The sequence below is a fragment of the Capra hircus genome, chromosome 1, assembly GCF_001704415.2.
Source record: "Capra hircus breed San Clemente chromosome 1, ASM170441v1, whole genome shotgun sequence".
Classification (NCBI taxonomy): Eukaryota; Metazoa; Chordata; class Mammalia; order Artiodactyla; family Bovidae; genus Capra; species Capra hircus.
In genome coordinates, this window is record NC_030808.1 from 58326987 (window position 1) to 58351668 (window position 24682).

Sequence of the window (24682 nt, forward strand, 5' to 3'; positions counted from 1 at the left end):
AACAGTAAGACATGTTTTCATTAGATTTGCTGATACAAATAATTGCATAGACAGAAATGTGTATACAGCACTCCTAAAAACAGTATACTTTAGATTTCAAAGTAAGTTGATATATATTTATCTATACTTGTATACATCTACATTTATTTATGTGTCGTATAAGTGTGTGATATATTTTTCTTAATACATTGAGCTCCATTTGTATATATTTAATATAGTTGGGAAAGAGATTTCAGGTTGAAAAAAGCTTGAACCCACCTCTTTTTGGCTGCCAAAAGCATGTCTTATGTGACAGACTGAGTTTTGTTTGTGTCTCTGTGTGTTTTAACATGGAACATAAACAATTGCATGTCTTTTTAACACTTTATCCTAATATTAGATAATAGGAGCTGATGGGGGAAATTATTGGAGGAAAGAATGTCTGTTCACCATGTTTTCCTCTGAGAATGCAAACATGTCCTTATTAACTCTTTCAGGTTTTTAATCTGAATATTCTGAACCAGGTTGATGTCATACTTGATATTTTGTGTTGTGTATGTTTCTGAGAAATTTGTTTTACAGTTTTTCATTATTTTTTTGTATGTTTAGATTTCTATTGCTTTAAAGAACATAACCTTCATAACCAAGGAGAAAGCTGCTCGACTCATCCCAAATGCTATCCAGATTGTTACAGAGGGTGAAAAGGTGAAAAACTACCTTTGCCTTATTACATAATGTGGAGAAAATTTGCCTCATACTGATCATCAGAGTTGGGAATATAAGCAGTTCTTGGAGTTAGGAATATCTGATAGAGATACACTATATTTAATACTAGATTACTGTATAATTAAATACTGATTTTTGATTGACTTTAAATAACTGCTCAAATTTTTTGTAGTTTATTATTTACAGAAAACTTTCTCTCATATTTTTCATTTCTTAATTATAAGAGGTAGGTGGGATAAACCTTAGCAAAACATCCTTATTATTTTTAAATACTCTAATAGTTATATGATTGTTGTTTAGTCAATTAATACCTTCACAGTATCAACTAATAAAAATGAACAGTTCTGGTGAACAGAGATTTGGTAGCATATAAGTAAGGACATAATCATTAGAATCTTTTTTTAGAATGGCAATTTGCTTTAGCTGCCATCATTTTTATAGTGCACCTACAATATCCATCAGTTCTTGGTATGAAGAATCTTTCTCTACTCACCTGGAAAATTAATTAACAGCTCTGTATGTAACTTTAGAAGCAAAATGCTGAGAAAGAAAAAGAAGGAAGGAAGGAAAAAGGAAAACATGGTAGGGGAGGAAGGAGGAGAAGGAAGGAACAAAACAGGGAAGGAAATGAAAGAGAAAAGAGGCAATAGAGCAGGGGACAGGGGAGATAAATAGATTGAACCATCATAATGATACTTTTTGATCTTGTGAAGTTTCTTTCACATGCACTTTTTGTTTTAAACAGTCTCATCATTACAAAACACTTCCAGGTACAGTACAAAGAACTTTTCCCCTGGAACCTATTTGAGAATAAGTTGTCACTCTGAAGCCTTATCATCCCAGACATCACCCCAGATAGTCTAGCATGTATTTCTATCAAAGACATTCTCTTACCGAACCACTGCATGACCATCAAATTCAAGAATTTAGTATTGATCATTGTCACTGCTGAGTTCTCAAACCTGTTTCAGTTTCCTCTATTATCCCAATAATATCCTTTATAGCAAATAGATCCAGTTCAGAAATGCGTATTACATTTAGTTGTCAAGGTCTTTAATTTCCGTATTCTCAACTAATCTCTTAGTTGTTGCTTGACTTTTGTGCCCTTGACACTTCTAAAGATGATATTAATGGGTAAGTTATTTTGTAGGATATCCCTCAGTTGTGTTTCTCTGGTATTTTCTTATGATTAAGTTTAAGTTTTGCAATTTTGGCAGAAATAGCGCAGAAGTTCAGAGAAGACAATGGCACCCCACTCCAGTACTCTTGCCTGGAAAATCCCATGGAAAATCCCATGGATGGAGGAGTCTGGTAGGCTACAGTCCATGGGGTTGTGAAGAGTCGGACACGACTGAGTGACTTCACTTTCACTTTTCACTTTCATGCACTGAAGAAGGAAATGGCAACCCACTCCAGTGTTCTTGCCTGGAGAATGCCAGGGACGGGGGAGCCTGGTGGGCTGCTGTCTGTGGGATCACACAGAGTCAGACACGACTGACGTGACTTAGCAGCAGCAGCAGCAGAAGCACAGAAGTTATTCTCTGTCCTTTACATTGCATCCTCGCAGATGGTGGGGCTTCTTAAGTGGTGCTTGTGGTAAAGAACCTGCCTGCCAGTGCAGAAGACAAAAGAGGCATGGGTTGGATCCTTGGGCCGGGAAGATCCCCTGGAGTGGGAAAAGGCAACCCACTCTAGTATTCTTGCCTGGCAAATTCAATGGACAGAGGAGCCTAGTGGGCTATAGTCCATGGGCCACAATTGAGCAACTGAACACACACACACACACATATCTTGCTGTTAATATTCTTGATATTCACTTTGATCACTTAATAAGATGGTGTAAATAAGACTACTGTAAAGTTAGTCTGTTTTCCTTTGTAATTATGTTTTGTAGTAAGTACTTTGTAAATATACAATTCCTCATCAGATTCATTCATTTATTTACTCATATCAGTGTGACCTCATAATGTCTTATTTTAGTTAATAAGTTATAATCCACTGCTATCATTATTTATTTTAATATTCAAATTGTCCCAAGTGTGGTCAGTGGGAGCCCCTCAAACTGGCTCTAGTATCCTTGTGACTGTTTTCAGCATTATTTGAGCATTTCCATGCTTTTTAGCACAAGATGTTACAGGCTCTCCCCATCTCAGTCCTGGAATCAAGCAGGGCGTGAGAGCCCAGTAGTCCTGGCTCCCAGGTTCTTGAGTGCAGACTCGGTAGTTGTGGCCCATGGGCTTAGTTGCTCTGTGGCATGTGGGATCTCCCCAGATCAGGGGTCAAACCTGTGTCTCCTGCGTTAACAGGCAGCTTCTTTACCACTCAGCCACCAGAGAAGCCCTAAAATAGACTTATTCTTAACTGTATGATTAATATATCTGATGAGGAAAAATTATAAATTTCTCTATGGCAGAACAATCAAACTAAGTTAGAACTGAAACACACGTAACACACCCCAGCACGTCCCCATTTGGGATAGGCCTCTCCCAGTGTGCAGTATACATCTGTGTTACATATTAACCAGATCTCCTGGGGCAGGAGGCTATAATCAACCCAGGAGAATACACCTATTCTTCAGACACCAGGGTTGTAATTTTAAGATTAATATTTCTTTTTCCATCCCATACAGGGGTTCTCAGTGAGCTAAAGACTTGCTCTGTACATACACACTTGACCAAACATTTCTGATGAACTATATAATTTAACCCGTTAATACGATGCATGATTCTTTGTCTAACTGCATCTCTAACTGCTGACTAGTGGAACAGTCCTCAGAAATTTCTGACTGTCTCTGGGTTATAATCTTCAGTTTGGCTTGAATAAATTTCTCTTTTTTTCTTGGCTTGATGGTTAATTGAATTTTTGTCCACATACGTATACGTTGCATTATTTGACAAAGTTATCAAACAGTTCTGAAACTAACATCTTCCTTCCATGCTAATCTCATTGCCTTTTTAGAGGCAAACACTATTATCAGTTTGGTATATATCTTTTCAGGGCTTTCCTGGTGGCCCAGTGGTAAAGAACCTGCCTTGCCAATGCAGGAGACTCACGTTCAGTCCCTGGGTTGGGAAGATTCCCTGGAGAAGGAAATGGCAACCCACTCCAGTATTCTAGCCTGGGAAATCCCATGGCAGAGGAGCCTGGTGGGCTACAGTCCATGGGATAGCATATATCTTTTCATATCTTTCCTTTGTTTTTACATGTATAAATCTATATATATAAGCATATATCTTTGCTTTATTTTTAAAGTAAATGCTATCCTATATTTGTTGTCCATCAGGTCTGTTTTCTTAAAAAAAGACTTAACATTATCTCTTGGAGTCACAGTTTAGCACATATAGATCGGCCTATCTCTTTTTATTAATGTACTGTATAATATTTTGCAGAATGGATTTATTATGGTTTCCTAGACCATTAGTTCATTTCCATTGTTTTATTACAAACAGTACTGTGGTGAACAGCCTGACCATGCTTTCTTAAGCTCACGTGTGGCTCTTTCTCACATAGGTAATGGAATTTCAGGGTCAAACATTTAAATTTTCATAATGATAACAACAACTAGCATTTGCCAAATATATAATACTTGTTATACATACTGTGTATTTTTACATTTATTTTCTCTTTGGTTCTCACAGAAATTTGCTACCATAATTATTCCTATTGTGTACACGAGGAAGCTAAAGAAAAGTGACTCCAAGTCATAGAACTAAGTGGTAGTGCCAAGATATTAACCCAGGTAGTTTAATTGCAGAGATCTTGGTCCTAACTACCTCGCTATATTGATTCAGTGATCTCTTTTCCATCATCATGGGGGGAAAACTACACTATTAAATATTTATCTTACAGTGTGCTCTATTGTATTAAGGAAAGGTTAATTGTGGTACTATTAGTTGTTTTTGTTTCTAGCATACGTTCTGTGCCCCAGCAGCTTAGAGATATCATTATCCAGAACTCCTCCCAAATTAAGGTTCCTATTATTATTATTTTGGCCTCACTGCATGGCTTCTGGGATCTCACTTCCCTGACCAGGGACTGAACCCAGGCCATGGCTGTGAAAGCCTGGAATCCTAACCGCTAGGCCACCAGGGACCTCCCTAGGTTATTAATGAAGCAAGACTTATTAATAGATTTTTAAAATTGGATATCTACCAGGTCATAAAACAAGCTTTAATAAATCCAAAAGAATTGAAATAATACAAAATGTGGTCTCTAATCACAGTGGGATGAAATTAGAATTCAGTAATAGAAGGAAATTTGGGAAACTCACAAAAAAGTGGGTATTAAGCATAATATTCATAGAAAGCCAATGAGTGAAAGGAGAAATCACAAGGAAAATTAGAAAATACTTTGAATAAATGAAAAGAGAAACACAACATACCAAAACTTATGAGATAAAGTTTGCTAAAGCAGTGCCTAAGAGGGAGATTTATAACTATAAACACCTACATTGAAAAAGAAGAGTGATCTCAAATCAATAACTTTCCACCTTAAGAAATTAGAAAAAAGAGAGAAAACTAAACACAAAGCAAATAGAAGCAAGGAAACAGTAAAGGTTAGAATAAAAAATGAATGAAATAAAGAATGGAAAAATAATGTTAATTAAAAGAACCATAAATTCTTTATTTGAAAAGATCACCAAATCCTAATAAAATACTTTAAAAACTAAAAAAAAAAATAAAAAAGATCACCAAAATTGACAAACCTTTAGCTAGGTTACCCAAGAAAAAAGATTAAAATTATGTTTCAGAAGTGAAAGTGGTAACATTATTACTAACCTTACAAAAGGAAATGGTTTATACTATGAACAGTTGTATACCAACAAATTAATTAACCCAAACGAAATGGACAGATAACTAGAAAGTCACAAACTATTGAAACTGACTCAGTCAGAAATAGAAAATCTGAATAAACCTATAACTAGGAAAGAGATTGAATTAGTAATCAAAAATCTACCAACAGAGAAAAACTCAGGCCCAGATGGCTTCACTGATCAATCTGTCAAATGTTACAGTAGAATTAACACCAGTCTGTCACAAAACATTCCAAAAAGGAGTTCCCAACTTGCTCTATGGAGGCAGTATTATTACCGTGATACCAAAACCAGACAAAGAACATCACAGGAAAACTACAGACCAATATTTATGTTCATTGTGTCTATGAATGTAGAAACAAAAATCCTCAAGAAAATATTAGCAAGCCAAAATCAGCAACATATAAAAAGATTATATACCATGATTTATACAAGGTTGTTCAACACATGAAAATCAATGTAATACACTATTAGTAGAATAAAGGACAAAAAACATGATCATGTCAATCAGTACAGCAAAAATTTTTGACAAAATACAACATCCTTTCATGATTAAAAAAGAAAAACAAGCTAGGGCTAGGAAGGAATTTCATTAGTTGGATAAAGTTCATAGCCACATATTTACTGGTGAAAGACTAATAATTCCCCTTTAAGGTTAGGAATAAGACAAAGGATGCCCTTTCTTACCACTTCTATCCAACATTGTATTGAAGGTTCTAGCCAGGAAAATTATACAAGGAAAAAAAAGTAAAAGACATCTACTTTAAAAATGAGGAAATAAAACAATCTCCATTGATAGATGACATGTTTTTGTATATATATAATCCCAAGAAAACCAATAAAAATGTGCTAGAACCAATAAATAAATTCAGCAATTGTTGGAAGAAATTAAAGGCAACTTAAGTAAAAGAAAAGAATCTCATGCTCATGGATTAGATAACTTAATATTGCTAAGATGACAATACTCCACAAGTTAATTTGCAGATTTAATACAATCCCTATCAGAATCCCAACTGACACTTTTATAGAAATTGACAAGTGGATCCTAAAATTCACATGGAAATGTAAGTTACCCAGAATAGCAAAAACAATCTTGAAAAAGAAGAACCAAGTTGGATGAGTTAGTCTGTTAGGTCTGCCATGACAAAATGCTATCAACTGAACAGCTTAAACAACAGAAATTTATTTTCTTAGAGTTTCGGAACCCAAAGGCCCCCATCTCCAAATACCATTACATTGGGAGTTGGGGCTTCAACATATGGATTGTAGGTGGACACAATTCAGACTAGAGCAACCTCATTTAACTTAAATTTTCTCCTTAAAATCTCTATATCCAAGTATAGCCATATTGGGGGTTAGAGTTTCAACATGTGAATTTGGGGGAATACAATTAGGTTCTTAACGCTAGAAGACTTATGCTTCTTGATTTCAATGTTTACTACAAACCAGTAATCAAGGCAGTATACCTACTGGCAAAAGTCTAGACATGAAGATCAATGGCATAGAAATGAGAATCTAGAAATCTTAAAATTATCAATCATAAATTGATTTTTGACAAGGGTGCCAAAACAGTTCGGTGAGGAAAGAATAGTGCTGGATTCACCAAATGGTTTGCTGTTGTAATAACTAGATATCAACATGTGAAAGAGTGAATTTTAACCCCTACGTCATATCATATACAAAAATTAACTCAAAATGGATTTTAGGCTTAAATGCAGGTCTTAAAGTATAAAGTTATCAGAAGAAACTCTAGGTGTAAATACTCAAGACCTTTGGATTAGACAGTGGTTTCTTAGCTATGGCATCGAAAGCTCAAGTGACAAGACTTTCCTGGTGGTCCAGTGGTGAAGGCTCCACGCTTCCAGTGCAGAGGGTGTGGGTTTGATCCCTGGTCAGGGAGCTAAGATCCCACATGCTGCATGGCCAAAAAGCTCAAGTGACAATAGAAAAAAATAGATAAATTCAATTTCATCAAAATTAAAAGCTTTTGTGTTTGATGGGTCCCATCATGAAAGGGAAAAGACAACTAACTCATAGATTGGGAGAGAAAATGTGCAAGTTATATATCTGAGGAGGTATTTATATCCAGAATACATGAAGAACTCTTACAACTCAACAGGAAAAAGACAAATAGCCAAGTGAAAAATGGGCAAAGATTTTGAGTAGTAATTTCTTCAAAGAACATATGCAAATGACCAAGTACATGCAAAGATGCTTAGGGTCATTAGCTTTTAGAGAAACATACATCAAAACTACAATGAGATATACCACTTCACACCCACTGGGATGGCTAAAATAAAAAGACAGACATTAACAAATGTTGAACACGTGGTTAAACTGGAGCCCTCATGCATTGCTGGTGGCATTGTAAAACTTTGAAATGTTTGAAAAACAGTTTGGCAGTTCCTCAAAACGTTGAATATAGAGCTACCATATGACCCAGCAATTCCATTTCTGTATTAGTGCAAGAAAATTGAAAGCATATGGTTCACACAAAAACTTGCAATCAAATATTCATAGCATTATTCATAGTGGCCAAAAAATGGAAATATCAACAGATGAAAGTATGCATAAAAATATACATTATTTTGTATATACAATGAGTAGAATACATTCTATTCATACAATGGAATATTATTTAGCAATAAAAAGGAGTGAAGTATGGATACATGGTACAACATGGTAAATCTTGAAACATTATGCTATGTGAACGAAGCCAGTCCTAAATGAACACATATTGTATGATTCTATTTTTTTTTATGTGCAAGATGTTCACCATAGCATTGTTTATATAAGAAAGAGCCAATAACAGGGTAAAGACTGTGTTATTACACAATCATATGAACGAATTATTTGCAGTCTGAAATATATGCAAAGTGAAAGTGAAAGTGAAGTCACTCAGTTGTGTCGACTGTTTGCGACCCCGTGGACTGTAGCCTACCAGGCTTCTCTGTCCATGAGATTCTCCAGGCAAGAATACTGGAGTGGGTTGCCATTTCCTTCGCCAGGGGATCTTCCCAACCCAGGGATCGAACCCGGGTCTCCTGCATTGGAGTCAGACGCTTTAACCTCTGAGCCAAAGTATTTCAGGATTTTACAGTACAGGGAAATAATAGCCATTATCTTTTAATAACTTTAAATGGAGTATATAACCTATAACAATATTGAATCACTGTCATACATCTGAAACTAATATGTTGGGTAGCCTGCAAAGTTCAATTGGGTTTTTCCACAAGCTGCTGCCTTTGCTGCTGCTAAGTCGCTTCAGTCATGTCTGACTCTGTGCGACCCCATAGATGGCAGCCCACCAGGCTCCTCTGTCCCTGGGATTCTCCAGGCAAGAACACTGGAGTGGGTTGCCATTTCCTTCTCCTGTATAATTCTATTTTAATTAAATGTCCAGAACAGGCGAATTCATAGAAGTTGAAAATAAATTTGTTGCTAGGGAGAGGAAGGAATGTGGAGTGACTGCTAATGAATTTGGATATCTTTTCAGGTTGATGAAAATATTCTAAAGTTAGTAGTGATAGCTGTACAACTCAGGATATGCTAAATACTACTGATATATATGCTTTTAGAAAAGTGAACCTAATGCTATGTGAATTATAGCTCAGTAGAACTATTATTTTTTATTTTTTTGACAGATATTTATTTCTCTATAGCCATTATTTTGCAATAACATTAAAAATATTTTATTTTTTATTGGAGTATATTTGATTTACAATGTTGTGTTAGTTTTGGGTATACTGCAAAGTGGTTTAGTTATACATATACATATATCTCGGCTTCTCTGGTGACTCGGATCATAAAGATTCTGCCTGCAGTGTGGGAGACCTGGTTTCGATCCCTGGGTTGGGAAGATCCCCTGGAAGAGGGCATGGCAACCTACTCCAGTATTCTGGCCTGGAGAATCCCCGTTGTCAAGGTGCCTGGCAGGCTACACAGTCCATGGGGGTTGCAAAGAGTTGGACATGACTGAGTGACTAAGCACAGTGCAGCACATGGATATATTTGTTCTTTTTCAACTTCTTTTCCATATAGGCTATTACAGAGTATTGAGTAGAGTTCCTTGTGCTATATAGCATGTCTTTGTTGGTTATCTATTTTATATATAGCAATGTATATCTGTTAATCCCAAATTTCTAATTTATCCCCCCTGCGCCACCTTTCCCCTTTGTTAAACATGTTTGTTTTCTAAATCTGTGCATCTGTTTCTGTTTGTGAGTTCATTTGTATCATTTCTGTAGATTCCACATATAAGTGATATCATGTGATATTTGTCTTTGACTTCACTTAGTGTGATAATCTCTAGGTCCATCCATGTTGCTGCAAATGGCTTTATTTCATTCTTTTTTATGCCTGAGTAACATTCCATTATATGTATGCACCACATCTTCTTTACCCATTCATCTGTTGATGGACACTTAGGTTGCTTCCATATCTTAGCTATTGTAAATAGTGCTGCAGTAAACATTAGGGTGCATGTATATTTTTGAATTATGGTTTTCTCTGGATATATGCCCAGGAGTGGAATTGCTGGATCGTATGGTAGCTCTATTTTTAGTTTTTTTAAGGAACCTCCATACTGTATGCTTTTAGAAAAGTGAATTTTATGATATGTAAATTATAGCTCAGTAAAGCTGTTATTTAAAAATATATATATGGCTTGAAGGAAGAGTAGAGATTTCCAGATTATAAGAAAGGCTCCTTCTTTGCAGCAGGAGTTTAAACACCACTGTCAGAAACCTTACCTCCTCTCCTCCCCACCACCCAGCTAAGCCCCTCACTAGAGTACTCTTAGGATTGAATAGCTTTTGATTTTTCAGGCAGCTGCTGAGGTCTGGGTCTTTCAAACGTGCTCTGCTTGAATGCTCTCTCTTTTCCTGAATGCTGGGGGACTCAAAGTGACCTGGAAGTCAGGAGATGGAGAGAGAGGAGAGAAGTGGGTAGGGGTGGTGGTAGGGGATCTTGTCAAGCCCAGATCCTCCCCCCTTCTTAAGGGAAAAGACAAGATGGGCAGGGCAGCCTCAAGGTCAACCTCCTCCCACCCCCTTAAGTCTGTATTGTCATTTGGGTGTCCAGTCTCCCCGGAGCCCCATGCCCATGCTTCTGCCTGGGAGATGCTTAGGGTGGTGGGCCCAAGGATGCTGGGTCCAGTGGTGCATGGCAGCCACCTGGGGAGAGCACCAAGTGAATGCAGTAAGCCCTAAGCACTGGCAACTCCACTCTGCCCTTTCAGGTCCTGCTGCTGGAAGGCCCCACCTCGCCTCCTGGGCTGCTCTTACTGGCAGGGGCTGAAAACTCCAGGATTGCCCTAGGGACATATTGTGATTAACCCTGCCCCACAAATAGCACGTGTTTTCTGAGTGCATTCCCTCATTCTAACAAGGAGCCTGAGACTGCTACTGCAGTTTGTGTTTGTTATACCCTGGATCTGAGCGTCCTCTCCAAATCACTTTTACACTTATTACATGCAAGTGAGTTGGGATGCATCCTCACAAAAACAAATACCTCCAGAGAAATGATAAAGTTCAGGTTTACAGAAAGAGCTAGAAGAAACTGAGATCTGAAATTTAATTATTAAAGGGGGAAAAAAAAAAGCTCTTTGAAGTGGGTGAAAGAGAGGGACTTGCGGAATACTTCTGAGGCCATCATAGCCAAGTAACGTTTTTCTATAGGCTGCAAGTAAAAGCAAACCCTTTTTGAAAACTTCCTGATGTCGCCTATGTTTTTGATGTGTGCATGAGGAGTATCACCATCTTTACTGTAGTTATACCTTTCAGATCTTTGCATTGCTTGGTTATCTTTAACGTTGAACATGCAACTCTGTTTCAAGTGGACAGTATACTCTCATTTAAAATGATTTTTTTGGCAGCTATATACCACATGGCTTATGGGATCTTAGTTCCCCAACCAGGAATTGAACTTGTACCCTCAGCAGTGAAAACACAGAGTCCTAACCACTAGACCACCAGGAAATATCCCTATACTCTCATTTTAATAAAGAGAATGCTTACTGTTTCTGGTCTATACTATGACAAAAATCAGTGTTTATACTGGTATGTTAAATACTATACACAACTTAATGAAAGTTGAAGGTGAGATCTCAGTTTTAAAGCTGTCCTAATTGGAATTTTAAACACTGTAGAATTCACTGAGAGAAGGAATTAGAAAACAGAATCAACAACATAGCTACTCTTCCTGTACTCTCTTAGTGATCTTTGAAGAACAGTCCTTTTTAACTTATTAATATCTATAACAATAATAGTAACTCCCACTTAGGAAGTATTAGGTGCCAGGCATAGGGCTAGGTCAGATAAGGCAATGGTAGCCCACTCCAGTACTCTTGCCTGGAAAATCCCATGGATGGAGGAGCCTGGTAGGCTGCAGTCCATGGAGTTGCTAAGAGTTGGGCATGACTGAGCGACTTCACTTTCACTTTTCACTTTCATGCATTGGAGAAGGAAATGGTAACCCACTCCAGTGTTCTTGCCTGGAGAATCCCAGGGACAGAGGAGCCTAGTAGGCTGCCATCTATGGGGTCGCACAGTGTCGGACACGACTGAAGCGACTTAGCAGCAGCAGCAGCATAGGGCTAGGTGCTTGATGTAGTCTAAGTGTTGTCCATAATTTTATGAGCCATGATTATCTTCTAGTTTTTTAAAGTGATAAGCCACATTGGTTAGATTCGTTGATCTTTTGTAATCCTGTATTTAAAAAGAGAAGGTAAAAACCAAAATCCATTAATTATACAGCCTAACTACAAAATTATAGAGAAAACACAAGTAATTTGAAGAATAAATTTTGGGTATATTCAAACTATTTTTAGATAGTTTAAGTTCAGAATATTATAATCGTATTTACTTGTAATTCAGGAATTTGAGAGTGAAATAAGTGATATTTTTGCTTACTTTTGCCTGAGAAAGTCTTAAAGCATATAAATCTATATAAAAGATTACTCCATTAGGATTGATTAAGACAACAGGATGATTTTAAATTTCTCTGTGTGTGTGTATGTCATGTATGTGTGTATTTAAATTTCTCCAGTAAGATAAATCTACAAGAGGGGCAAAAAACCTGAGGAAGATATGGTGCCTTTGAGAAAGAAAGCTTTTAAAAGTACATTTTTTCCCCCATTCATACAGTTCCTCTGATGCTTTCCTTCAGAAAAGGCAGTTTATTTCAGATATTTGACTTAGTTTACTTACTGTAAGTCTCCAATTTTAGACATGCGTCTAAAGCGTCACCATGTCCTTCATGCTGTAATTGATAGCATTTCAGCTTCGTTCACAACCTTTGAGTTTAGCACCTTCTTGAAGAACAGACATTGAGTGGTTGGAATTTGTGGGGCCAGAAGACAGTGATAGCTCCCTTCTGGGATACAAACAATTAGTGTTTTCTATATTTTTTAGAGAACCTTAGCCTTCCCCCCACTCTAGTCCTCCACTATTTGGTTGAGGGTAAGCTGCTCCCCATTCCATGTTTTGTGTCAGAGCCAGACCACCAAATCTAAAATTTTATTTAGAGACATTATGATCTGGCCCCAGCCCACCACGACATCATTGCTATTTTTATGTTTCTAGTGATATTATCATATTGTTAGATTTAGGATTACTGATACTATTAATATAGGCAGGATGTGTACAGAAATCAAACTGTTCTTTTTGCACTGTTTTTCCTCTGAGAGACATAACAGTGATGTTTCTTGCCAGTGCATGGGGCTATTGGGAAGCTCACTCTCCATGGAAATTTAAGAGTACATACTGAGACTGAGGTTATTGGTTATCAATAACCTCAGATATGCAGATGACACCACACTTACAGGAAACGAAAAAGAACTAAAGAGCCTCTTGATGAAAGTGAAAGAGGAGAGTAAAAAAGTTGGCTTAAAACTCAACATTCAGAAAACTAAGATCATGGTATCTGGTTCCATCACTTCATGGCAAATAGATGGGGAAACAATAGAAACAGTGACAGACTTTATTTTCTTGGGCTTCAAAATCACTGCAGATGGTGACTGCAGCCATGAAGTTAAAAGACACTTGCTCCTTGCAAGAAAAGTTATGCCCAACCTAGACAGCATATTGAAAAGCAGAGACGTTACTTTGCCAACAAAGGTCCATCTATTCAAAGCTTTGGGTTTTCCAGTAGTCATGTATAGGTGTGAGAGTTGGACTATAAGGAAAGCTGAGCACTGAAGAATTGATGCTTTTGAACTGTGGTGTTGGAGAAGACTCTTGAGAGTCCCTTGGACTGCAAGGAGATCCATCCAGTCCATCCTAAGGAAAGCAGTCCTGAATATTCATTGGTAGGACTGATGTTGAAGCTGAAACTCCAGTACTTTGGCCACCTGATGCAAAGAACCAACTCATTGGAAAAGACCTTGATGATGGGAAAGATTGAAGGCAGGAGGAGAAGGGGACAACAGAAGATGAGTTGGTTGGCTGGCATCACTGACTCTGTGGACATGAGTTGGAGTAAGCTCTGGGAGTTGGTAATGGACAGGGAAGCCTGGTGTGCTATAGTCCATGGGGTCGCAAAGAGTCAGACACAACTGAGTGACTGAACTGAACTAAGACTGAGTGTTTAAATCCAGGGCCTAATAGAGCAGAAATCTGCACTCATTTTAAATTCTAAAACTTGAGACAGAATGGCTCTCAGGCTTATTCCCAAAGGCCAAAAGGAGGAGGAGGCATATGTCAGAATTAGAGACCAAGTGATGAGGATAGGTTTTCAATGTATGTCGACCCACCGTCTCCCAATTTTGATACAAGTCACTCTAACTTCTACTTGGGGAATCTGTAATTAAAGGATGATGCTTGGGGGAAAAGTGGTTTAAAACAGCTGATTGAGGGCTTCCCTGAAGGTTCAGTGGTAAAGAATCTGTCTGTCAGTGCAGGAGACATGGGTTTGATCCCTGATCTGGGAAGACCCCACATGCCACAGAACACCTAAGACTGTGCGCCACAACTGTTGAGCCTGTTGGTCTAGAGACTGGGAGCCACAACTACTGAAGCCCAGATGCCGCAACTACTGAAGTTCACACACCCTAGAGCCTGAGCTCCACAGCAAGAGAAGCCACAGCAATTAGAAGCCTGTGGACTGCACCAGGCGTAGCCCCTGCTTGCAGCAACTAGAGAAAGCCTGAGCAGCAGTGAAGACCCAGCACAGCCAAAAATGGAAAAAAATTATTTAAAAAAAACACACAAAAGCAGTTGATTACTTATGTTAGTATCTATAAAGGAAAAATACGTTGATCTGAAGGGGACTTGGCCAGACTTAGGCCTAGGACTTAGGACTTAGGCCAGAAAAGCAAAATCACAGAGGTAGACTTTGACCAGTGGAGGAGTGAACAGAGATGAGACAGAGGTGACTTATCAGGCTTCACCAGCATCACAGGTAGTTTTTCCCTTAAAAACTGGCTACCTTTGTTCTGACTTCATGCTTATCATGCAGATTTCTGATTACTAATCCGACTTCCAAGGTATTCAGGCACCTGGATGGTAAGGATGAACGCCTTCTGAAGTCTAGAAAAAGACTGTTCTGAGCATTAGTGTATTTACTATGGAGCATGTGTGTGCAGCTTGTGAGTGTAGCTGGTTTGAGTCAGATGCTCTGAGTGCCTCTCTAGGAAGTCAACAGTGCTGAGGCCATTCTCCAAATAGTGGTTAACTGATCAAGTTAGTGTCATCTTTGAGAAGAGTGCCATCCAGCTTCCTCTTGCAGACTCTTCAGCCTTATCAAACCTCTTATTCTTCCTTATGCCCCTCTCCAATGATTCTTCCTTTTGAAATTACTTGGAAATCTAGAAGTTTTCCAGTAGTGTTAGAAATCTAATAAGAGCAGTATTCAAACCTACCGGGGAAAAAATGCAAATTGCTAAGTATTTTAGTCACATAGTCTATATAGTAACCTGGCAGTGTAGAAGTATTTGTCTAATGTTCCTTCTTTTTTACCTTTCTGGTTGGCAGAACTCCTCCATCTATTTTCCCTTGGTCAGTGAAGTATACCTCCTCCTGACCAGCCACCCAAGCCAGAAACCCAGTGCATCTTTGTTTTCTCACCTCTTCTTTGCCAATGTGTCATGCCAGTCATCAAGACCCTCATCATTTCTAGCTTGAACCATTGCAGTAGTCTCCTAAATGTCTCTTTAAACACTCTAATCTGTCCTTCAGGTTGTTATCACAGAAGCTGTCATTTTAAAAGTATATCTTTAAAAAGAACATATCCACAGTTATTGCTTTTCTATGTGTAAACTGGTAGGTTCCCTTCTATATTTAACATGGAATATGGGCTCTTCATACCTGGCTGCTTCCCCCTCCCCTAGAGACTCTGTCCTTCTTCCTCTCTGTGTTACCCTCTCCCTGCCCTCTCCAGTTATGGTCAGCTGGCTTGCCAGATTGCTTCATTCCTCTGCGCACTTGAATTTGACATACATAAGCTTGTCTTTCTTGATGTTTCAGCAGCATTTCACACCATGGTGTAGTCCCTCTATTTTAAAATACCTTTTTCCCTTGATTTCCATGTCATTCTTTCTGAACTTTCTTCTGCCTCCCTTGAATTTTTATCCTTTTTTTCTGGGTACTCCTCTTCCACTCAGCCTTTGTATGTCGGACTTTCTTCAGGTCCAGGCTTAGGTTCTGTTTTCCCTCTTAGATCTGCTGAGCTCCGCTCTGTATCCAGTCATTTACTATAAGGGATTTTTATACTTGGCAAAAGTATATAATGATCACTTACAGTACAGTTAATGTATGTTTTTCTCATAGCTCTTTAGTTACCATGGTAGAGTAAAGATACTTATCTGTGGTTTGGGTCAATGAGAACTGCCATAATATGTCAAGAGCACTGGTTTTTGGGGAGTGGAAGCCCACCCCATAATGAGCTCTCTTCAGTTTGACCAAATAGTATCTTCCAATGTCACTTTGGTCCCTTATTCTGCTGTTGTATAAAATGATTAGATTTTAGCCACCCTACCTCATCACCAAGGGGTTAATCCTTGCAGTTCATCAAATAGCCTTTGACTTGTCACACTCTTTACTAAACTAGCTGAAACAGCTAGGTAGAAATTAGGGCAAGATTTGGTCTTTCATTTAGATGAAAATTTTTCTTCTGGGTTATAAATTAGAACTGGTAGTTGAGACTCTGCATAGTGTTTACTGTAGTCGAGGTCCCTGTCAGGTAATTATTCTGAATAAAGTTAAAAATACTTCTAAAGGAAAGAATTATTGAGTAATCAAGATGTAAATGTCTGAGTGATGAAAAATGTGCTGACTGCTTCTTGGAATTGCTCCACCCAAAAAGCTCGTTCCTGACATTCCGTTTACAATACTCAAGAAATGAAATCCTGGCTAGTTGTAAAGGGTTAATGCAGGAGTCTCATGGGGATGTGACTTAGCACTGAAGAAGTGATGACATTGCCAGGATTGACTAGGAGGCATCAGCATGGAGAAGAAAATTTAACCCTTAATATATCGAATATTTAACTTTAACAAAAAGATTAAGATATTATTGCAATAGGCATTTTACATAATGGAGCATAAGCAAGATATTTTCATTTGCATTTTATTGTTTCTAATCGATGTGTAGAACAGAAGAAATTGGGACCTGTCCCTTTAATAAAGCCTTGTTTACCTACCCTCTCCCAGTAGGAGTGGCTTGGGAACCTGTAGAGTGAGGTGTAACTTCCAGTTCTGCATTCTGACCGGCAGCCTGGAAAAGAGCGCCGGTGCTGCAAACCAGGAAGTGACAAATAATGTGCTTTAAGTTATAGTAGAGCTTGTCTTTTATAAGGAAAATCCATAACAAAACTAGAAGATTAGAGCAGTGATTTTACATAACTGTCATTAAATGTTTGGAACTCTACTGTAGAGAAACCTTGCAGTGTACTAAGAATACCAAGCTTTCAGGGCTAGAAATTGATCTGACTTTTGAGCCTTATCTGATTACTGCTTGATTCGTCTCTGTAGACTGAAAGGGGAGCCTTCCTCCCCATTGTTCCCAGGTAGGTGGTCAACCTTTGTTTAAGATTTAAAGTTTCTTTAAGGTTACCTAACCCAGGTTTGCTGCTGATTATTGAAAGAATATGAATATCAGTCTGGGTATATGTTTTAGTGTTTGAATATTCAACGTGGCTGTAAATAATCATTTTTGTGACTTTGTGCCAACTTTGTAGAAAAAGTCATTTTTAACAAATTAGCAAATCTATAAGTGGCAAATTAAATGAGTTCTATCTTGTTTTCTCTTAACCTTATATATTTGTATTGAATTAATAGATTAAAATATATTGAAGTTACTCTATTAACTTCCTGATAGTATATGATAATGTATTTAAAACATTTATATATGTAGCCAAATAAAATTGTATTTTTATTGTTACTATTTTACTCATAAGTTTCATTTCTTTCACACTTAGGAAGCTGTCAGAGTGTATAGCTCATTGTTTATCTACTTGTTTTAGTTTGTTTTTTGAATATTTTGATACCAATTATTTCCTGAAGAGTTTTTATAAAAGCTTAATCTTCCATAAGTATATTGAAATATTGCTTGTTTCTCTTTATAAAGTTAACCATGCATTTATGATATTGAAAGTGTTTCAAAGATAACATCTTTGGAATATATCAGTTATAATTATCAGAGCTAATTATCAGTCTTAGCTAACTGCTATTGTAAAAAAAAAAAAAAGCTATTCACAAATGGTTCTTCTGGAGTGAGAGTCAGACAGGTTGGGGAACCTTTAGGATCAAGCACAGTTGTTTCTTAACTTTCTCTACCACTAGTGATCCTTGTTATTTTTATTCTATGGACACTATGCTTCAAAAGACTTTTTATCCACCAATTAAGTAATGTATGTTAAATAATAAAATGTTAGAACCTTATTGTTTACTGTTTATTAGACGTTCATTATTTCCAATGAGAGTTTCTTATCAGCCTGAGATAACCACTCTAGGTTAATAGAATTCAGCCCCAAACAAAGTGACCTGACATTTTACCCAGCTTGAATAACTTTATTGTTGGTAACTGTTTGGATATTTTTGACTTTTTGAAATAATATCTGAAGTTTCAACAGCTACTCTTATGAAATGCTAGTCATCTGGGAAGTAGCAGTCTAAAGTGCAGAAATTTTGTTCTTAATGTCTCTGAGTTTCCATGAAATGATGAAGGTCATCTAGTGTAACATAACAAACAAAGATACCAAAGCTACTAGACAGAGCGGATAAACAGAGAGAGGGGAAAAAAAAGGAAATGTGGTATTTGTTGTCGGGAATAGCTGGGAAGAATTCAAGATATCTGTATATTTTGGCCTTGTAAAATCTCTATATTTATCCCTACTACTTCCTCACTTAATATTTTTACTTCAAGTAGTTTGATACAGTGTTTGCTGACTTCAGAACAAATATTGTTTGTGTTTTTCATGTATTTATTCTATATTTTTATATAGACTTCCGCTTCCTAATTTTTTAATTTCTCCATTTCCTCTATTTGTTGTATTCTTTCAGCTCAGCTGAAGACCCTTCTATAATGTGAAGCCTTTTCTGATCATCCTAAACCACGCTGATGTTTCTTTCCTTTATACTTCTATATCATGTTGATTCCATCAGTTCTTTAGTATGTAATAATGTTATAGTTTGTCCTATTTAACTTTTGCATAAAAGTTTCCCATGTTTTTTCAACTATATTATAATAGGTTGTTAGAGAACAAGTAGGATATCATTCTATCCTTTTTAGTATCTAGTGTAGTAGTATACATTTGTGTGCTTTAGTCACTAACTTGTGTCTGACTCTTTTGTGACCCCATGGACTGTAGCCCACCAGGCTCCTCTGTTCATGGAATTTTTCAGGCAAGATTACTGGAGTGGGTTGCCATTTCCTTCTCCAGAGGATCTTCCCCAACCCGGGGATCAAACCTGCATCTCCCACATTATAGGTAGATCCTTTACCGCTGAGCCACCTGGGTTGTCCTATACATTTGGTAGGTTCTAAATAAATATCTGTTGAATGAATGAGAGAAGTAAAGAATCTTGCCAGCAATTGCTTCATGTAATGCTGCCTCCCTCTACCTAGCTTAATTATGTAATTAACCATCTATAATGTTTCTAAAAATCAGACCATTGATTTTCATGCTATTTTTGTTTTCCTTTGTAATACATGAGTTTTTTATATTAGATTATTTAACCCTGATGGACTTAACAGAAACGGAAGATATTAAGGAGAGGTGACAAGAATACACAGAAGAACTGTACAAAAAAGGTCATAATGACCCAGATAACCATGATGGTGTGGTCACTCACTAGAACCAGACATCCTAGAGTATGAAGTCAAGTGGGCCTTAGGAAGCATTACTAAGAACAAAGCTGGTGGAGGTGATGGAATTCCAGCTGAGCTATTTCAAATCCTAAAAGATGATGTTGTGAAAGTGCTGCACTCAATATGCCAGCGACTTAGGAAAACTCAGCAGTGGCCACAGGACTGGGAAAGATCAGTTTTCATTCCAATCCCAAAGAAAGGCAATGCCAAAGAATTTCAAATTACCACACAATTCTGCTCATTTCACATACTAACAAGGTAAAGCTCAAAATCCTTCAACCTAGGCTTCAACAATATATGAACCGAGAACTTCCAGATATCCAAGCTGGATTTAGAAAAGGCAGAGGAACCAGAGATCAATTGCCAGCATCTGTTGGATCATAGAAAAAGCAAGGGATTTCCAGAAAAGCATCTGCTTCTTTGCGCTAAAGACCGACGTGTGGATCACAACAAACTGTGGAAAATTCTTAAAGAGATCACCTTACTCGCCTCCTGAGAAACCTGTATGCAGGTCAAGAAGCAACAGTTAGAACCAGACATGGAACAATGGACTGGTTCCAAATTGGGAAAGGAGTACGTCAAGGCTGTATACTGTCACCCTCCTTATTTAACTTATATGCAGAGTACATCATGGAAAATGACAGACTGGATGAAGCACAGGCTTGAATTAAGGTTGCTGGGAGAAATATCAATAACCTCAGATACACAGATGACACCACTCTAATGGCAGAAAGCAAAGAACTAAAGAGCCTCATGATGAAGGTGAAAAACAAGAGTGAAAAGCTGGCTTAAAACTCAACATTCAAAAAATGATCATGCCATCCAGTCTCATCACTTCATGGCAAATAGATGGGGAGACAGTGACATGTTATTTTCTTGGGCTCCAAAATCGCTTTGGATGGTGACTGCAGCCATGAAATTAAAGATATTTAGGGGAGCCTGGTGGGCTGCTGTCGGTGGGGTCGCACAGAGTTGGACACGACTGAAGCGACTTAGCAGCAGCAGCAGCAGCAGCTCCTTGGAAGAAAACCTAAAAGGTCACTTTGCCGACAAAGGTCCATCTAATCAAAGCTATGGTTTTTCCAGTAGTCATGTATGGATATGAAAGTTGGACCATAAAAAAGGCTGAGCACTGAAGAATTGATGCTTTTGAACTGTAGTGTTGGAGAAGACTCTTGAGAGTCCCTTGGACTGCAAGGAGATCAAACCAATCAATCCTAAAGGAAATCAACCCTGAATATTCTTGGAAGGACTGATAGTACCTTGAAGCTGAAACTCCAATACTTTGGCCACCTGATGAGAAGAGGCAACTCATTGGAAAAGACTCTGATGCTGGGAAGGATTCAAGGCAGGAGCAGAAGGGGATAACAGGATGAGATGTTTGGATGGCATCACCGACTCAATGGACATGAGTTTGAGCAAACTCTGGGAGATGGTGAAGGACAGGGAAGCCTGGCATGCTGAGGTACAGGGGGTTGTAGAGAGTCAGACATGACTGAATGACTGAACAACAACCAGTGATACTTATAAAGAAAGAACAAGCTGAACTTTATGAAAAATAAACAAAAATAAAGACTTCCCTGGTGGTCCAGTGATTAGACTGCACCTTCTAGTGCAGCAGGTATGGGTTTGATACCTATTCAGAAAGCTAAGATCCTACATGCCTCACAGTGAAAAAACCAAAGCATTAAAACAGAAGCACTATTGTAACAAATTCAATAAATACTATAAAAATGGTCAACATTTAAAAAAAAACTTTAAATAAAAATAAACAGGAAATATTCTAAACTCCAGACTTTTGCATTTTAGGAAAATATAATTAAAAATTTACTGATATATGAGGTTTCACATATAGTTAAAATATTCAGATACATTATAAATTAAGGGGAGGGGATTCTGAATTGATTGGAATTCTGAATGGTGATCCACCACCCTGGTACACTGGTTGGACTGCAAAATTTAAATTACAGATTAGTAATTGCCAGACACTATGAACAAATTATTGTATAAAAAGAGGAAATATCTTTAAATATCTTGCCTCCCATTCACAGTAGTTATTATAGTATGCATTTAAAAATCATCTACCTATTTCCAGTATCAACTCTGTCAGATACATTCTGTTAACCTACTTTTTATGGATGCAGAAAACTGACATCTAGAAGGTCAAGCAACTCCAAAGCCATATACTAGTAACTGCACAGCTGGTTATTTTGATGTCAGAATTCATGTTTTGAGTTACTGTGTTATAATTTGTTATGTTCCCAATGGTTAGGCTAATCTTTGTGTCATTCTAGAGCTTGACCAGACAGGAATTCTGGCAGCTGCTCCAGGAGAACTATGGCACTGAGCTAGGCTTAAATGCTGAAGAGATGGAGAACTTGTCCCTGTCAACTGAGGATACTGTGCAGCCAAGGTACCACAAAATGTTTTGAAATGTCAAGATTTATCAATCTTTAGTCAAAGCAGAAGTATTTTAAACTATTAATTCAGGCTTTCTGTTTCACCTTGGGTGAAATTTGCCTCTTGCTTCTCTGTAAAGGAATGAGTGAAAGATGTGGACAATGAATAGTTTGTTAACTGGTAAGGAAATACAGATCAGATGATATAATTCTAAGTTTTTAACTGTCACCTAGGATTTGCATAAAGCATGGGGTTAGTAAACCTTTTTATTAAGGATATGGAGAAGTACCTACCAAGTACTTCGCTCATTTATTGTTTAGATGCTCAGTCGTGTCTGACTCTTTGTGACCCCATGGACTACAGCATGCCAGGCTTCCCTGTCCTTCACTATCTCTCAGAGTTTGCTCAAACTCATATCCACAGAGTGATGTCATCCAACCATCTCATCCTCTGTCATCCCCTTCTCCTCCTGCCTTCAATCTTTCCCAGCATCAGGGTCTTTTCTAATGAGTTGGCTCTTCACATCAGATGGCCAAAGCATTGGAGCCTCAGCTTCAGCATCAGTCCTTCCAATGAATATACCAATGAATATCCAATGAATATTTCCTTTAGGATTGACTGATTTGATCTCCTTGCTGTCCAAGGGACTTTTAAGTCTTCTCCAGCACCACAGTTCAAAAGCATCAATTCTTTGGCACTCAGCCTTCTTTATGGTTCAACTCTCACATCCATACATGACTACTGGAAAAACCATAGCTTTGACTATATGGAATATGCCACCTAACATACATGTAACAATAAAGTAAATCAGCTGGAAGATAGTTTGAGGGTACAAAGATATGACTTTTCCTCAAGGATACCCTAGCATCATGTTGACTTATAGTTGGCACTCAATAAATATTTGAATGCATTGATGAAAGAGCTTATAGCACTATGGAAAATGCAAATACTTGTAATAGAGGGTTGAAAATGATAAAGGCCAAAAAGAGCAATAGGTAATGTGGGAAAAATTCAGAGTAGAGAGAGACTATTTTTGACTGATGGGAATTCACTTGGAAGAGTGGACATTTTTATTAACCTGTCAAATAAAAGTGCATTTTGTCCAGTGGTAGTTGAGATCGAAGCAATACAAATAACTCAGGATAATACATGAAAATTCTGCAGTAAGCATTATGCTAAGTCAAAGGAGCCAGTCACAAAAGATCATATATTGTATGATTCCACCTATACGAAGTAAAGTCCAGAATCATTAAATCCATGCAGATAGAGAGTAGGTTAGCAGTTGCCAGGAGCTGGGGGAGAGGAAGAATGGAAGTGACTGCTAATGGATATAGGATTTCCTTTGGGGTGATAAAAATGTTCTAAAATTAAAAAGTGGTGATGGCAGTAAACAACTGTATTATACACTTTAAACTGGGTGAATTTTATAGTATATGAATTAAAACTTAATGAAAAATTTGGTAAATTATTTATTTAAAAATTCTATAGCAAATAAGTCTTAAGATGGAAAGCTTTTGAAGTCTCAATGTGTGTACATATCCAGATAGTCTTCTAGTTATACTGATCCTATTTATATTGTATCAGCTTAGCACTAATATTTTGCAGTCTTTTTTTTTTTTTTTTAACATGGGTTACACATGTATTTTAGTTTTCTCTAAAGCTAAAAATTTCCACTGGACTACTCTCGTAAAGTTTACTCGCCTCTCTCAGGTACTGGAGTTAGGTAGAAAAGCACTTGACATAATGCAGAGAGCCTTGGATGGTGGTAAAGAAGATCTGGATTCTAGTCTTAACTTTACCACCTAGTCGCTGAGCAGACTCAGGCAAATCGCTTAGCCTTTCTGATCCTCAGTGTATTCCTCTGTGAAAGGAGGCAGTTAAACTAGGTGATCTCCAAGGTCCCTGCCGACTTGAAAAGTTTCTAGTCTTTGAAGACAGAAAGAGTAAATATCTTGCATCTGCTGCTTTGTGCAGTGTGCCACAGCGTAACAGCCAGCTTTTCCTCAGGTGGCTGAGTGCTTTCTAGAAGAAGATGTGGCGGGATCCTTGTTTGCTCTGCTACTCTTTTCCCGTTCTTCCAACCTCTGAGAGAAGTGTGTCTGCCTCACACCTTTCCAGACCTTTATTTCCTCTGCTCTTTCATCTTTTTTCTCTTCACTTTCAGTCTTTTCTTCACTCTCCTTCCTCTTTTTTTTTTTTCCACAATCCACCTCCATCCTTAAAATCCTCAGCTACAGACACTCAGCTCGTGGTTTCGTCTTCAGGAGCCGTTTTTCCTGTTCCCTCAAGGTGCTACCATTCTATTGGTCGGGAGTAGAGCTAAGTATTACTTGAGTGGAGTAGTGTAGTGTAGACTCTTCTGGCTTTTCTGTTTCTTTCTCAGGATAACTTGGCTTCAGATGTCAGGCTACTACTTTATTTTAGAAGAGCTTTACATCTAAATATAGTAATGATCAAATA

General features: G+C 37.8%; 1 protein-coding gene across 5 annotated transcripts in view; it reads left to right on the forward strand.

Annotated features, from left to right (window-relative positions):
* Window positions 1–24682, forward strand: part of GRAMD1C (GRAM domain containing 1C) — a 98137-nt gene that overhangs the window by 38533 nt on the left and 34922 nt on the right. For 3 of the 5 annotated variants that reach the window (XM_013962641.2, XM_013962638.2, XM_018039336.1), the window contains one exon: window positions 22117–22235. In XM_013962641.2, coding sequence (XP_013818095.2) covers window positions 22192–22235 — 44 coding nt within the window. In that variant the 5' untranslated portion in view covers window positions 22117–22191. Of the gene's footprint in view, window positions 1–588; window positions 685–17194; window positions 17520–22116; window positions 22236–24682 lie in introns of those variants that run through there. The other 2 variants (XM_018039330.1, XM_013962648.2) reach the window with 2 other exon arrangements.